At 50.0% G+C, this 14,882-nt stretch overlaps 1 protein-coding gene across 1 annotated transcript in view; it reads right to left on the bottom strand.

The window, feature by feature from the left end:
• Positions 1-13,848, bottom strand: part of CIB4 (calcium and integrin binding family member 4) — a 45,482-nt gene extending 31,634 nt beyond the window's left edge. Inside the window, 4 exon segments of the mRNA XM_073240225.1 lie at positions 5,555-5,645; positions 12,271-12,274; positions 13,303-13,333; positions 13,795-13,848. Coding sequence (XP_073096326.1) covers positions 5,555-5,645; positions 12,271-12,274; positions 13,303-13,333; positions 13,795-13,848 — 180 coding nt within the window.
• Positions 13,849-14,882: the final 1,034 nt, after the last annotated feature.

The raw sequence follows: 14,882 nt of genomic DNA, 5'->3' as shown, positions 1-14,882 counted from the left end.
TCCGAGGGAGCGGTGACAGGACCCTGGACGCTTGGGAAAAGAGATCCCAGGATAACGACATGTACCAGGTACCAGGCGCAGAGGGCAACCCAGCCCTGCTCTGCGCGGGTCAGAAGGCTCATAGAGAAATTTCACTAAGAGAATGGAATGTATAGAAAATGTCTCACTTCCGGATACATTAAGAGGAAATGTAGAAGACTGGTAGAGGTTTGGTGTTGACTTGATGATAAGTGCACAGAAAATGAAGCAAAAACAATGATTATATCCAGGAAAGACAATAATAAAAAAATGTGCAGAAAGGGAAAAGGAGCCATGATCTATTTCAAGGCTTAGTTCTGAAGAGCAAATACACTCATAATGATGCAAACACTACAGACTGATCTAACCAAAATTATTTATAACTATACTGGGAGGACAGTGGCATGTGGAATGATGTGCAGGATACACAGTGGGAAGGGAAAGAGCTAACCCTCTATTCCAGGGGAATTGAAGACTGAGATGTCAAAAGGGGTCAATACAGTGTGCTCTTTAGAGACATGGAGGCAAGTGCCAAGAATTGGCCGAGAGCCAAAATGTTTACCTCCAGAGAAGGCAAGTGGTGGTAACACTCACAAGGCAACTGGACTCTTGGCATGCATGAATAATTTTGATTTAAAAGCTAAAAAACTTTAAAAAAATACACTCCCATTCCTGCTCTCAAGAGGCTGAATAGATATCAGGACTTTTCCTTGCTGAAAGCCTTCGGAGTGAGTTCTTTGCCAGCTATGGGAACCACACAGGTCTGGCCTCTAAGCAGGCATCAGAACCGCTCAGAAAAACTGGGGAGAGGTAGAAACCAAGATGGACAGCCACACCAGGAGTGGCTCCTGACTCCTCAGGCAGGTTTTCCAGTCTCTCTGTGCTTTACGGAGTGGATGCTGGGATAAAATGCAGTGAGGGTGGGGCTGTGGACAGACCACCTGCCTGCAGGAACCCCAGGAGGAAGATGGGAAGAGGTCAGAGAAGTGTGGTGCCCACTTAGCATGCGCGCTTCCATCATACTAGCTCTGCGACCCCAAGATCTTCCCTGGGATCCTGCTGCCTGCTGTCCTGGGCCCGGAAACTAGAAACCCAGGCCACACCCCACCACTTCTCATCCATGTTTACAGAAAGCAAGACCATTATTTACAAGAAGAGAAACATTGAGCTAATTACTTTTAAATACGCCAAAGAGAGCAGCAGACAAAAAGAAAACAGAAACTTCTCAGTGAAGAGGCTACCCTGCCCCAGGCCAGCAGGGCATTTTTGTCTCCAGGCTTATCCCACTCCCCCTCTGCTACCCAGGTCACCCTCTCACCTTGCTCTCTGCCGACAGGCAGACCCCTCCCAATATTAACCAGCCCAGTTTTTCCACAAATGAATCCAAGTCAAGAAAACAGAGCTTTCTTCCCGGACCACTCAAGACCCTGAGCCAAGTTATAGCAGTACCCAGAGCTCCCTGGGGCCCAGTTCTTAAAGCCTTTCCAGAGATGTGTTCTGGGCAGTGTGAGTCATGGTACTCCCATCCTTGAGGCCACAGGATGCAAGGATACGTGGGCCCGCACCTCCCAGCAAGCCTCTTCTTGCTCATTTTGAGAAGCAACCTTCCTCCTTTGACTAGAATTAGAAAGACATGGAGGGAAATTTTACTCCCAGATCTAAATCCTCGAAAGCTAATCTGAGGACCTGATGATCAGTGACAAAATTCTTGTCCTGGTAACAAAGGGAGAAAAATAAAGAAAGACAAAAAGGGATGGGTTTGGGAAGAATTGTTCTTGCTTCTGAGATTAGATGCTTCTTACATTTTTGTTCTAAAATGAACATGTAAAAAAAAAAAAATCAAATGATGGTGAGTGTGGATGACATTTTTTAATGTCCCTACTTGGCAAAATTAGAAAGTTGGCATCTCTAGCTAGCCCTTCCTCAAGAAAAGAAAAAAAATTTTTTTTGGAAATTTTATTGGACTATGAAAGTCCAAAGTCTGGGACATACTGTGATAAATGACACAAAAGAGAATAAAGACCAATCCCAAGGGCCAGAAACACACAAAACAGGGCCTCAATGCCCCCAGTGCAGTCTCCCCCTGATACCTGAGTATGCAGTAGGACACCCCCGATTAGAAGTTTGGCCAGCCCCCACTTGGGGCCCTCCTGTGATAGGGAGCTCATTCCCTCTGCCCACAGCTCTGATGAGCAAGCGCTTCTTCATATCGTCGAGAAACCTGTGTCCTTGGCCCCAGGCCTATGCCTGGGAGAACCTGGAGCCAGGCCTTTCCTCTTCCAAGGAAAATGGGCTCCACACTACACCCTCCCACCCAGACTTGGGCTGGGGTCTGTTTGTTTCCTCACCACCCCGTCATTCCTCTTGTGAAGTGACTTGCCTGAGATCACTTGGCTAGCAAGTGAGCTCAAGCCCAGCTCTTCTCCTGGCCCAGTGGCCTGTCCCCCAGGTTTCTAGATTTGGTGACAGCTCAGTGTCCTCGATTCATGAGCTGATCTGGCTGTTCAGAACCAGTTGGAAAAGCAAAAAAGAAACCAACATAAAAAAACAAGTACAAAGAAGTCATTGTGATCCAAGTAAACGCATATATCTACATAGAAAATGTATGGAAGGAACTACAGTAAACAGTCATGATAGCCATCCCTTGGGGTGAGCAACTAGACAATTTTCATCAAGTTTTTGCATTTCTGTGTTTTCCAGTTTTTCTACAATGATCTGACTTTTACGCATATTATAAAATAAAATATTGACCACTTGGGAGGATGAAATAAGAAATGTAAAAGTACACTAAACTCGTTCCGAGAGCCTACTTCAGTTCCATCTGCGCTCCAAAAAGCAAGCCCTTGGGGGACTGCGGCACCAGAGCCCCGCCCCCGGACCTCAGCCCCGCCCTGAGGGCGTGGCCTACCCGCTGACCCGCCCACAGCTCTTGGTGACTGATCTGTACAGCCGACCACATTCGGCTACTTCCGCCCCAGCTGCTGGCTTCTGTTCGGTGAACCCACAGCCCACACTTAAGCCAGACCACCCGCTCATTGCCAGTGTGACCCGCTCATCTGCCCTCCTCCAATCTTCTCAAGCCTAGCTGCCTCCGCCGCTGCCCCCACCAACCTCCCCTCCCCTGAGATGACCCAGAGGCTAGATGGAGAGCAAATGGAGGGTGCCGTCCATGGCTCATCCCTGCCTGTCTGTTCTGGAGCACAAGTTGCACATATTTTTTGACAGACAAGACTAATGCTTGGAGGGCAGATGTGTCATACATTAAGTGTGATGCTGCTGGGCTGGGACCCAGACCTCTGACCTAGTCCAGATTAGACCCTAGTCAAAACAGAGCCCTCAGGCCCCATTAGGATGTGCTGGGGCCATAGGTCACCAGATACCCTTCATGCCAGCTCCCCAGGGAAGGGCTTTGCCAGGCACGCCTCCAGAGCACCTTGCAGACGCAGGCACAGGGTCGGCACTGATTAGAAACGGAGGGATTGGCATCAGAGATGATCTGGCTCTGCCATCACCAGGCCCAGTGTTCCCTCTCTTGGCCTCAATTTTCCGATGGATGAAACTAGAATAGGCAGAGTTTGACAGTGATCAGACTGGGTGGTCTCTAAGTTTCTTCCCAGGCTTAATATTCAAACATTCTGGGACTGAGCAGTGACATCATCCCATACCCAGGGAAGGGGGTACAGAAGCTTCCCATTCAGGCTGCCCCTCAGCCCAGGTCCCTGAGTGAATAGTCTAGGTCTGAGAACATCCCAGCCACTGCGTGTATGAGTTAGCACACGTGTGTATGCCCATGTGCATGTGGGGGTGTGGATATGGAGATAAGTACATGGGGGTATGGAGGGGTGGATGTGTGGGCAGGGGTACCAGGAGGACAGGCTCCCCGTTTTGTATCTGGCACAGGTACATTCCCCAATTATTTCATTTTGAGAATTCTGCTCCTTTCCTCTCCAAGACCTTAGCTCTCAGCTCCTTCCATCTCACTACCCCTCCACCCTGTTCTCATCCCTTTGTTTTCTCCATTCCGGCCTCTGTCTCAAGCCCCAGCTCTGTGTTCTTTCTCTGTCTTCACCCCAGAACAAGGTCTGGCACTTTGGAGGGGCTGCGGAGCCTTCAGTGAATGTGTGCCCTCTCCATCCGTGTGATGTCTCCCTCAGGACCCTCCTCCCACTACCTTCTGCCCTGGGTCCCTGCCCCTTTTCCAACCGGTGCCCACAGTTCTCAGAGCCCTTCTTGTTACTGACAGAAATGAAGATAGGCCCTCTCATTGCACAATGACAAATGAACCCATTATTCTGCCCAGATCAGAATGAAAAATTGGGAAGCCTGACAGTGCCATGATTTGTTAACCTGACATTGCCTCTCTATGCACTGCACAAATTTTAATTAAAACCTCAGGAGTGATTGGGGAGCCCTTTTATTGTGCACATCTGTGCTCTTCCAGGTGCCCTGGAGGAAGGGCAGGGCCTTTGCACAACAGACACAAAGGCTCCAGGATGATCCCTAAAAAACTGTCAGTGGGGGTGCTGACCTTTCAGGCGAGCACAGCAAGTTGGAGTGCAAGGAGCCTTAGGGAACACAGGAACACAGGAAAACTCCCAGCCACCCCCACCACTCTACCCATGTCACAAGTGAAGAAACCGAGCCCCCAGGAGTGGTTTGCACAAGGACTCCCCTAGGATGAGGGCAGGGTGTGGGTGGGTGTGGGGGAAAGAGGGAGGGTCATGGGATTTAGCTCAGAAAGAGTGGGGACAGCCAGAAGACATGAGCATTCCACTCACCCCTGTCATCCCTCAGACCCTACTCAGGGAGGACTGGATAAATCGAGGGGCAGAGGGAAAGAGGGGACGAGAGCAGGAATGCAAGTGTCCTTTCCTGTAGTCGTCACACCTGGAGATGGAAGGAGGCAGGTTGGAAGGGCAGTCCCCAGGCTCCAGTCTTGCTCCTGGCTTCTCAAGGAAGAACCTGAGAAAATTCACAGTCCTTCTAGAAAAGCCTTAGTCCACTGAGGCAGCCTGAGGAGAAGGGAAGGGCCTGGGGTGCCACACTGGCTTCCCGAGGCCCCAATGCTCTTGCAGTGGATCCTGACCTTCCCAGTCACCCATTTTTGGGGTACAAAAGATGCAGAGAGAACAGGCCTGCACAGGGGTCCAGGTCAGTCAGTCGTCAGCAGGCCCTGGGGTGGGTCATAAGCTGAGGGTCATTAGGGAATCCCAGGCGGCCCTTGGAAGATGGATCAGCAGGGCCAGTAAGAGCCTCCACCTGGGCCCACCACCTTCACCTGTGAGACCTGGAGCAAATCACCTCACCTCTGTGCACCTGATAAATGGCAACAATCACCACATCTGTCCATATGATGTGAGAAGTATTTGGAAACTATGCCCTGTGGGGCCTCTGCCTGGAGGCCTATGCTCCCCTAGTGAGGCTGCCACCAGTCAGGGGCCCCATAGGAGTGCCTGCCCCTCCTCACCCCTCCCAGTGCCCTCAACCCCTCAGCAGATCCAGTGACAACCACCCTGCCCCACCATCCTGCACTCACTCTCAGGGCCGGCAGGGAGCTGACCTGGTCCGTGGTCAGCAGCACCTCCTTGTAGTACTTCCCAGGGAGATAGAGCTTCAAGTCATGGATGCTGAGAAGAGAGGCATGAAGTGTTGAGGAATGGAGACCAGCAAAGCCCCACTCCTGCCTGGCTCTCCTTGGAGGAAAAGGACTCAAGATTGGTTGACACAGGAAAGGCAGTTAGCAATCATTGCACCCTTCTAGAAACATCCTGAGGCTTCCACTGTGCTCAGCACACCGTGCGGGGTTGCAAAGATGAGCCACGTGGGAGGAAAGGTGTGTGAGTGTGTGGACCAGCCTCAGTATTTGTTACAAATGTCAGGGCCGGGAGTGACTCCTGTCCTCATGCAGCCTAGTCCCTTGTCTGCACATGGAGAAACAATGTTTTTTGGGGAAGCCAATGTGCCACCTCAGGCCATCTGCCCAGCTACACCCTCAACCCAGATAAAAAAGGTCACTCAGGGTGTATGGGTGAGTCAGGATTAGAACTCAACTGCCTGTGGCCAGCAAACCACACAGCAAGCTGGTTCCACAGTGCAGGACTGAGCGATTGTCCTCGTCATTCCTGCAGGCCGTGTCTCTGTCTGTGGGCCTCCGTACTGGCTCCAGGGCTTTGCTTGTGAGTGACAGGCCAGAGGGCGAGATGGCTGTGTGGCCACACAGCAGGGCCATGTGACCCCACTTCACCCCTGAAGTGAGGAGTTTCATCATCCAGAAAATAGGCAACAGTGATGCCTCTTGGAGGGCTGTGGTGGGAGTTCAGTGTGCAGGAGACTCAAGGGTGTGTGCATGCACATGTGTGTGCATGTGTGTGTGTGTGTGTGTGTATGTGTGTATGTGTGTGTGTGTGTGGTGGGGTGGATCCACAGGCTGGTTAAAAACAGTTTCTGGAGCCAGACAGACCTAAGTTCAAGTCCTGACTCTGCCACTTGCTAGTTCTGAGACCTTGAGCAGGATTCTGATTCTACCCGACCTCAGTCTCCTCATCTTTGTCGTGGAGCAAATAAATATCCCCTCACAAATATCTGAGGACTGAATGGGAGGAGGTGTATCAGCTGTCAGCATGGAGCCTGGCACATACAACTGCTTGCATTGCAATGGCCCTGGGGACACCCCTGCACCCTCTGCCTCGTGTATATGCTTCTCTTCTGCAGCCCAGATGGCCTGTGCCTATGCCCTCCAGAGCTCAGACCTAGACTATGATGGGAGCTCTCTAAGCTGACCTGGGCCTGCCCTCTTGTCTTCCTCTACAGTTCTCTCACTTTTACTCCTCTCGTCTCCCCCATCAAATCTCTAATCTCAGCTGAGTGTCAGGAGGCAAGCAATCTGACCAACTAATTCATACTCAGGAATGAGTGACTAACAGTCCCCTCATTGTCACTCCCCGGGTGGGTGGTTTGTTAATTCAAAGGAACCTCTGACTGGTGGAATTTAGGGACACGTGACTAAGTGAAGCCATGAAAGGTGAGTTTATGAATGGAGGTCTGGGGGTAGAGAAGGAGGCCCTCCCAGGGCCCTGATTACGGTAAAGGGAGGCCCAACACCAGGAGAACTTAGCGTGATCTGCTCCCCATCTGGCCACTCACCCTTTCACAGCTCACTGGCTGGAAACATGTCTTTCAGATCCCAGCCAAGGGAGAGTGGAAAGAAAATCATCCGTTCTGTGCTTGGTATTGTTTTCCAGCTGCAGACAAGCTGATCCCTGCCGACTGCACCCCCTTCCCGCCCCCCGGCCTCTGGTTTCCAGATGGCTGTGGCGCAAGGGAGGCACCCATGGGAGATGGAGGTGGTGAGAGAGAGGCAGGGGGATTTATCCCTCCCTCTCTCTGCTGGCCTCAGCAGGCTCCAGCAGCGTCTCTGTCCGTGTCCCTCCTGTAAAGGGCTGAGTAGCCAGCTTCCACAGCTCCAGCTCCCCCCATCTGGGCACCTCAGGCCTTAAGGGGCAGGGGGTGGGGGGGCAATGGCTAGTCCCTAGATGTTTCCCTCAGCCTCTGTGAATAGTCTCTTTACCCTAAAGTCCCTTCAAAGACCCCAGCTGAGTATGCTGCCTGTCTGCACTGGGATGCTACCAGATCAGTCAGGTAGATCCACCTGGATCCCCGTCTGTCCCTTTCTACTAGCTGTGCGATCTGAGGCAAGTTGTTTGACCACTCTGAGCAGACAGACCTAGGCTCAAGTCCTAACCCTAATGGCTTGTGCTGACCCATGGAAAGGGCCTGACAATGGGGGCTGGAATGTGGCTATTCATGGAAAACAGGCTAATCAGCCTTGTAGGGGCCATGCCCTGTCACCAGAGACTATGCTAACAAGTGGCAGGGAGTCTAAAAGCAGGGTGTGGCACAGGTGAGGGGAAACATTCTCCAGGGAAGTGCAGGGTCTGGAAGGAAAGCCATCCCTGCTGGTGTCCAGTGACCTACAGTTGAGGTGGGGTGGGAGTGGCCAGCCCAGCTAAAAGGAATGTTTTATCACTGTCACTGTTAGAATTGCTGGAGTAAGGTGAAAATAAAATGCAGACTGACTTTCAGTAAATTTTGTAAAATTTTAGGAATTCTCTGAGGCCATGCCCACCTTGTGGACGGGGCCCAGGGTGACCACTCCCACTGTCCATCATGGTTCCCCACCGGGAGTGGCCTACTGCAGGCTGCCAACTTTCATGGATATTTTTCAAACAATCAGCATGATAGTCTTGCAAAAAAGGGACCATTATCTCTTATTTACAGACAGAATGAAGTCTCAGAGGCTCAAGGAGGTACAATAACTTGCCTGAGGTCACACAGTAGAAAGTGTTAAATTCAGAGGGCAGACCCCAAAGCTTTTTCTCAGAAACCCCTGAGAAGGGGGTGTCAGGACTGATGAAGGAAAGAGAAGGAACCCCCACTGCGATTGCCACCAGCTCTTCTCATTTATCAGGCTCTTTATCTCGGTGAATCTTCCCAACAATCCTGTGGGAGAGGTGTAGGGGTGGTGATTTTAATAGATGGCTATACTGAGGCTTAGAGAGCTTGAGGGGTGTGCCCAAAGTCATACAGCTTGGAAGATATGAGTAGGGGCTGAACCCTAAACCAGGTTCTTCAAGCTGTGCTGCCTACCCCTAAAGGGCCCAATCCCACCCAGCCCCACCCCCTGGAGAGCCCTCTCAGAGTGGGTTGCTGTGGGAGGGCCCTGCCGGGACTTCATGCCTTCCCAGGCCACCGAGTGGGTGGGCTGCCCGCAGATGAATTGTGGCTGCATCTCAGCTGCCACAAAATGTTCTCCTCCAAATATGGATCAGTGTGCTCTAAATGGAACTCTGAATTAATCACTAATGGACTTAAAAGTCAAAACCATTTGCAAAACTCACACGTTCAGCCTGCCCAGAAATCAAGCTGCCCTTCCACACCTAACCCAGACAAGGGGCGGGGCTGTCTGCAGGCTTGGAGGCCCTGAGGCAGGGAGGCCACCAGCCTCGCTACTCACCCTCTGCAGGACCTTGGACCTTCCACATCCCCCCGTGGGCTTCAGTTCCCCCCCTGTAGAAGGAGAGCCTCAGTGATCCCCTGGCTCCTTCCAGTTCAGGCATCCTAAAGCTGTTTCTGTGCCTCTCCCTGACATCCCATCCGTCCCTTGCCTCTGAGGCCCTCTATTTTAGTGGTTTTCATCTGGGTCCCACATTAGAATCATGCGGGGAGCTTGTGAAAGGACCTGTGCACACCCCTAGAGATTCTCTGCTGCAGGGCAGGCAGACACAGACAGGCTCTGTAAGCTTGGTGTTACCCCTGCACCAGCAGGGCTGAGAACGCGACTTGCAGTACAAGCCTTGAGTTCGGCTCCTGCTGTACCGGCTGGGCTCCCTGGGCCATGACATCAATAGCCCTTTGCCCTGTGGTACAGCCTGCAGGTATTTATAAATGGGCCTTGCCTTTAGTCTGTTTTGGCCCCATGATCTGCTGCTACTAAGCTGTGTGATTTGGGAAAGATCACTTCATTTCTCTGAGCCAGTTTCCTCATTCGAAAAAAAGAGATAGTAATAGCATGATAATATTAGCTTCCACACACTCAGTACTGACCCGTGTGCTAGGCTTTGCTCTAACTCCTGACGTGCATTTGATCATTTAATCATCCTAATTACAACCATGTGAGGTTGGATTCCATTACTCTCATGTCACACCTTCTATAATAGTAGAAACTGAGGCTCAGCAAGGGTAAGAAACTCAGCTGTAGCCACACAGCTAGGAAGTGGCAGAGCTGAGCCTCGAACCCAGGCCGTTAGCTTCCAGGAAGGCAGTGTAACCACTCTGCCTGCTGACCTTCTGGTACTCCCAGAGGCCCAGGAGCTAATGGCCAGAACAGGGTCTGGAGACTGGAAAGTGTTGGGAGGAAAGCGTGGCCTCATTACAGCCATTAGCTTGTAACCTCCTACTACAAAAATAAAAACTTCATCTCTCTATATATATTTCTTCTCTTTCCCCCAACCTCCTGATACAAAATGACTTGCCTCAACTAATTTGTTTATATTACTATTATATATGTATTATTTTCATATTTACATGTATTATGATATATGTGTATTATTCAAACATTGCTCACAGCCGAGCTCCCTAGTGGAACATGATTATATTTTCTTTCTTGTTAGACCTTTTGTTTTCCTCAGAGTTAATAATCACTTTGTTTGTTTGTTTGTTTTCGCTTAGGTTTCAGTGTAACTCATTAGTTCTTCCCCAAACTTTCTGCAGAACTATAACGTTCCTCCCAGTAGCTCTATACATCACGTCATCTATAGGTTCGTTCTGTTTTCCTGGAGGCATCTCGCCTGGAGCCCCAACTCCCTAGTTCTAATCTAGACTCATTGCTTACTAGGTCTGTTACACCATTTGTTGTCTTCATTGGGTTTTCCTTCACTATCATCCTTGTAATTCATTTTTCCTTCCTCTGTGTTAAAATCCTTTGTTTCCTGGATCCTATGTCCTCTTTTTACTTAGTTTGTGTACTAGTGTGAATGGAGCACATTCTCCAAAAGCTTCCTGAGAGAACATGCATCAGAGGTAATTTTTTTAGAATTTGCATGTCAAAAATATTGTTACTTTACCTTCATTCTTGCTAATAGTTTAGCTTTCACTTAATTCTAGATTGGAATTTTTTTTTGGAATTTTGAAGGTGTTTAGCCACTGTCTTCCAACACGAGTCCAAAACTATTCTGATTCCTGATCCTTTGTGTGTATTTTTTTTTCCTCCATAGAAGCTTTTAGGATCTTCTTATTATCTCTGGTGTACTGAAATATTACGGTGACATGATTTAACATAGGCTTTAAAATATTCTTTCCTTAAATATCTAGTGTCCCCTAGTTTTCGATTTATACTTAAGCAGTGAGGTTCTAAAAAGCTGACCAGAAGCTCATCCCTGCTTATCCTTGGGTGGGTGACCCTGAGTCACCTCTCTCAGATGGTAGGCTCCTGCCTTCTGCTAGGCTGGGGGAGGGCTGCCAAGTGGACTGCAGGGCAAGACAAGGACTCACATAAGACTTCCAATCAACCTTTCTGTTGCCACCTGACTCATATCCTGGCACTCAGAGGTCCCTGAACTTTTCTGAGTTCTTGATTCCATCATCCCGACCCGTTTCCAGGCAGTTTGCTTTCAGCTTTCTGCTCGGCTAAGTCTGTGTCATGGGTCTCTCTGCTTCCCATTTTTGAAATTTTTGTTGACCTCTCTCATCTGCTGTCATGTCTTTATGGGTTTCTTTCTTTTTTCTAATTCCTTTTAGTAGAGAAAACAGAGATAAAAGATGTGTTCCAGGTTAACTGGAAGTCCTGTGCACTTTGCTTTCTTCACTTAACAATATACCTTGAAGATGGCACCTCACCGAACCAGAAGCTGCCCCTCCTTCTCCCTCGGAGCAGTATCCCAGTGACGGATGGAGGGACTGCATGTATTTCATCCATGCCCTCTTGACACAAGTGCAGCGGCCAGGTCAAAACACCTTTCCCTTTCTGAAGCAGCCTTAAAGGCCTCCCCTGGTTCTCTCCCATTCTTTAAAGGTCTTGGCAGCTGTTTTACATCCTACGGTGCTCCCCAAGATGTAGTCTTCTGGGTCTGGACACTCATCTTGGTTGCAGCTGCAGAGAGCTCTTTCTGGTCCCACCCCACCCATCTGGGCATTTCTGTCTCGTCTCAGTGCTTGTCCCGCTCTGTCTCACTTGGAGGTTTCCAATATGGAGGAACAAAAGCCACTCCACCCACCTCTCTGCCTTCCTTAGCAATGGCATCCCCAGCCCCTCCTAGTGCTGACCCAATCCTGTTCTTCAGGCTTGGAAGGGTGCGGGCATCATGAACAGGAGCTACCCAGACGTGGGCATTGGTCCCCCACACTCAGGCACGGACTGTCAAAAGCAAACCAGAGAGCTTTGTGAGAAGCTGCTTAGAGAAGTGGGGACTGACTGGGAGCCTTCCCTGGCTCACCTGCTGTGACCTGCCTCCCCAGTATGGCATAGATGAGGCCATTGGCCTCCCCATGGTGAGGCTGCCTTCAATGGGGTGGGGGAGGAAGAGGAGGGAAGGAGGGCCTGGGTGGGCAGTTCAGAAGGGAGGGGTCCCTAAGGAGGGCTTTCTTCCCAGGACATCTTTCTCAGAAGGCCAGTAGAGAACAAATGAGGATGGAGGGGCTGTGTCTAAGGCAGAGAAACCAGACCCCTCCACGCTCCTCTCTCTCGGTTGATCCCACCACACTCTCTCCTCAGCAGCGTCTAGGCATGTGTGTGTGAGGAGCCCTAGGGATGCAGAGAATGCTTGACCATCTTGGAGTGGAAAGAGGAACAAGCATGGTCGTGCTCAATTAGTGAGAAAATAAATTGGTACAACCTCTTTAAAAGGCAATATTGTCATACCAATTGAAAATTTAAACATGTCTACCCTTTGCCCAGCATTTCTATGGCTAGAAACTTCTCCTATGGCTTTACTCTCACCTGTTGGATAAGCTATTTGAACATACATGTTGAATATAGCTTTATTTGTAAAACTAAAAACCATAAATGACTTAAGTATACTTCATAGGTGGTTGGTAAAATGAATTACCATCTTCCATAAGAAGGAAGGCTCCATAGCCATTAAAAAAGAAGGAGGCAGATAAATCTCTGTGCTTTATGTAAAACCAGCCAAGGTGAAAAGTTAAAAAACAAAAAGGTCTAGAACAGAAAAAATGCTCCACTACAAATGGATAATTGCTACAGTATGATAGGATAAAATTTTTGAAGGATAATATGTAGATCTAGCTATGAAAAATTCTTTTGGAAGCCTAAGTGAGAAACTAATTGAACAGTGGAGAAGCCTGGGAGTTGGACACAAGATACTTATTTTCCATTTAGAACTTTCTATGCTATTTGAATTTTCTAGCCAGGCTCACATAATTTTTAAAATTCTATTTTAGTTTTAATCAAGTATTACTTCTTAGAAAATATCAGTAGGTATTATATTGGTAGTAAGATATGGGTTGTTTGAAGTTTTGCCATATTTTTCTAATTTTAAAAAGTGAGAGAATATTAATTTTGAAAGGAAAATAATGTTGCCCAAGACTGTCCCTGGTCACTGCAGGTCCCCGTATCCTGGCTGTCCTTCAATCCCCATTTGTGCCTTCTCTGCCTGCCCTGTGCCAGCCCCATCTCCAGGGCCCCTTGGGTCTGAACGGGGACCAGCGTAAGACCCTGTCAGGGCAAGACCTCAGCCCAAGGGGAAGGAAAAGGGCCCCTCTACTCACCACAGGATTTCATTCTGGTCAGGAAGGTCAGGGCCTACAATAAACCCAGGGAGGTGACCTGTCTACTCCATCTGACCCTCCCCTGGCCCCCTGGGGTCTGGGAAGGAAAAGCCCATTCTCTCATCCCACAGCTGGGGAAATGGACACATCCCAGCCCTCCGAAGTGGGTGCCCACGGTGGTGCCAGAGGAGAAAATGGTGCCCCTCTCTCCTCACCATCTCTGATGGCCCTGGGATAGAGGGGCCATCACGTTGGCACAGACCTGGAGGGAGGATTGGAGACAAGACTAGAACTGTGGCTCTGGAGCCAGAGACAAATGAGGAGGAAGCCTCAGAGGCCTACCCAGGGTCACATGGATGCCGGCTTGACAAAGGCAAAGGCCACCACTACCCATCCTGGGAAACCCCCCAACTTCAGGCAAGAGTATTCCCACTTGTCCCACCTGCCTCGGGACACTCCCACCTCTGCCCAGTATCCCATGCCTGATCCACCCACCTGGTATTCCTCCAGGTCCTCCCAGTGCATCTGGTACCTCAAACATTGCCCCATGCCAACATCCCCTTCTCTCTGCTGGCAGTAGAACCTCAGCCCCAAGGGGCTCACCAGGGGGTGTAACCAGGCAATCCAGTTGCCATGGTGACCTAATTCCACCTGCTGCCCATTCTACCTGAGCACCCTAGCAGGCCAAGAAACAGATTCGTTTGCTGCCTAAGGCTAGTAGACATCCCCACACCCCCTGCCCCCAACAACAAGCAAAAAGGCAGCCCGATAGCCCGTTGAGAATCACACTGTTGGCTCAGGAATCACACTGCCTGCGTTTGAATCCCAGACCTGCCACATGCTGACAAGACATGTGACCTTGAGCAGATTACTCAACCCTTGTCTTTGTTCCTTCATCTGTAGAGTGGGGGTGATAATGATGGCACTGCTGTGGGAACTATTTGAGTTAATACAGGTGATACACCTGGCACATAATAGGTGCTCAATAAATGTTAACCATGAGAATCACCTCCCAAATGCTGTGCCAGGCTGGAGATGTGATGAATTAGCACAGACCCTAGCCTCCAGAAGCAGCCTAAAGATCCCAGGAGAGGGCATTGCACCCCATAGATCAGGGCTCCTGCAGTAATGAGGGCACACTCAAACTAGGGTAGTTTGAAGAATGTCTAGTAAGGGACTCCTCAAAGGCAAGGCCAGGGTGCAGGGGAAGCACCCAGGCAAGAATGGAGGCCCGGTCCAGTCATCAGAGCTGCTACTAGTCCCAGCCCCCCACCCCGACGCCACACGTAGAATAAATACCCCAGTGTCAGCCTTTGCTCTCCCTCTCATCTCCTGTGGGGACAGAAAGCCTGATGGAGAGTGAATCTGGAAAGATGGAGAAGTCCAGCACAGCCACCCTGTGACAGGCCAGGAGGTCCCCTCTCCTGCCTCCAGGATGGTCCGCACATCTGTGCCGTGCCTGTTTCCTGGTTCTAGCCCGCGTCCTTCCACACACGTTCCTAGGTAAACATCCCAGGGGTTTTCTCATGGAGCTAATTCATATCTCCAGGAATGCAACAGTTATTTTCTTTTATCTGTCCTCC

This window comes from Manis javanica, chromosome 1, assembly GCF_040802235.1.
Source record: "Manis javanica isolate MJ-LG chromosome 1, MJ_LKY, whole genome shotgun sequence".
Taxonomy (NCBI): Eukaryota; Metazoa; Chordata; class Mammalia; order Pholidota; family Manidae; genus Manis; species Manis javanica.
The sequence above is the reverse complement of the archived record's forward strand: the minus strand, read 5'-3'. Positions and strand labels throughout refer to the sequence as shown.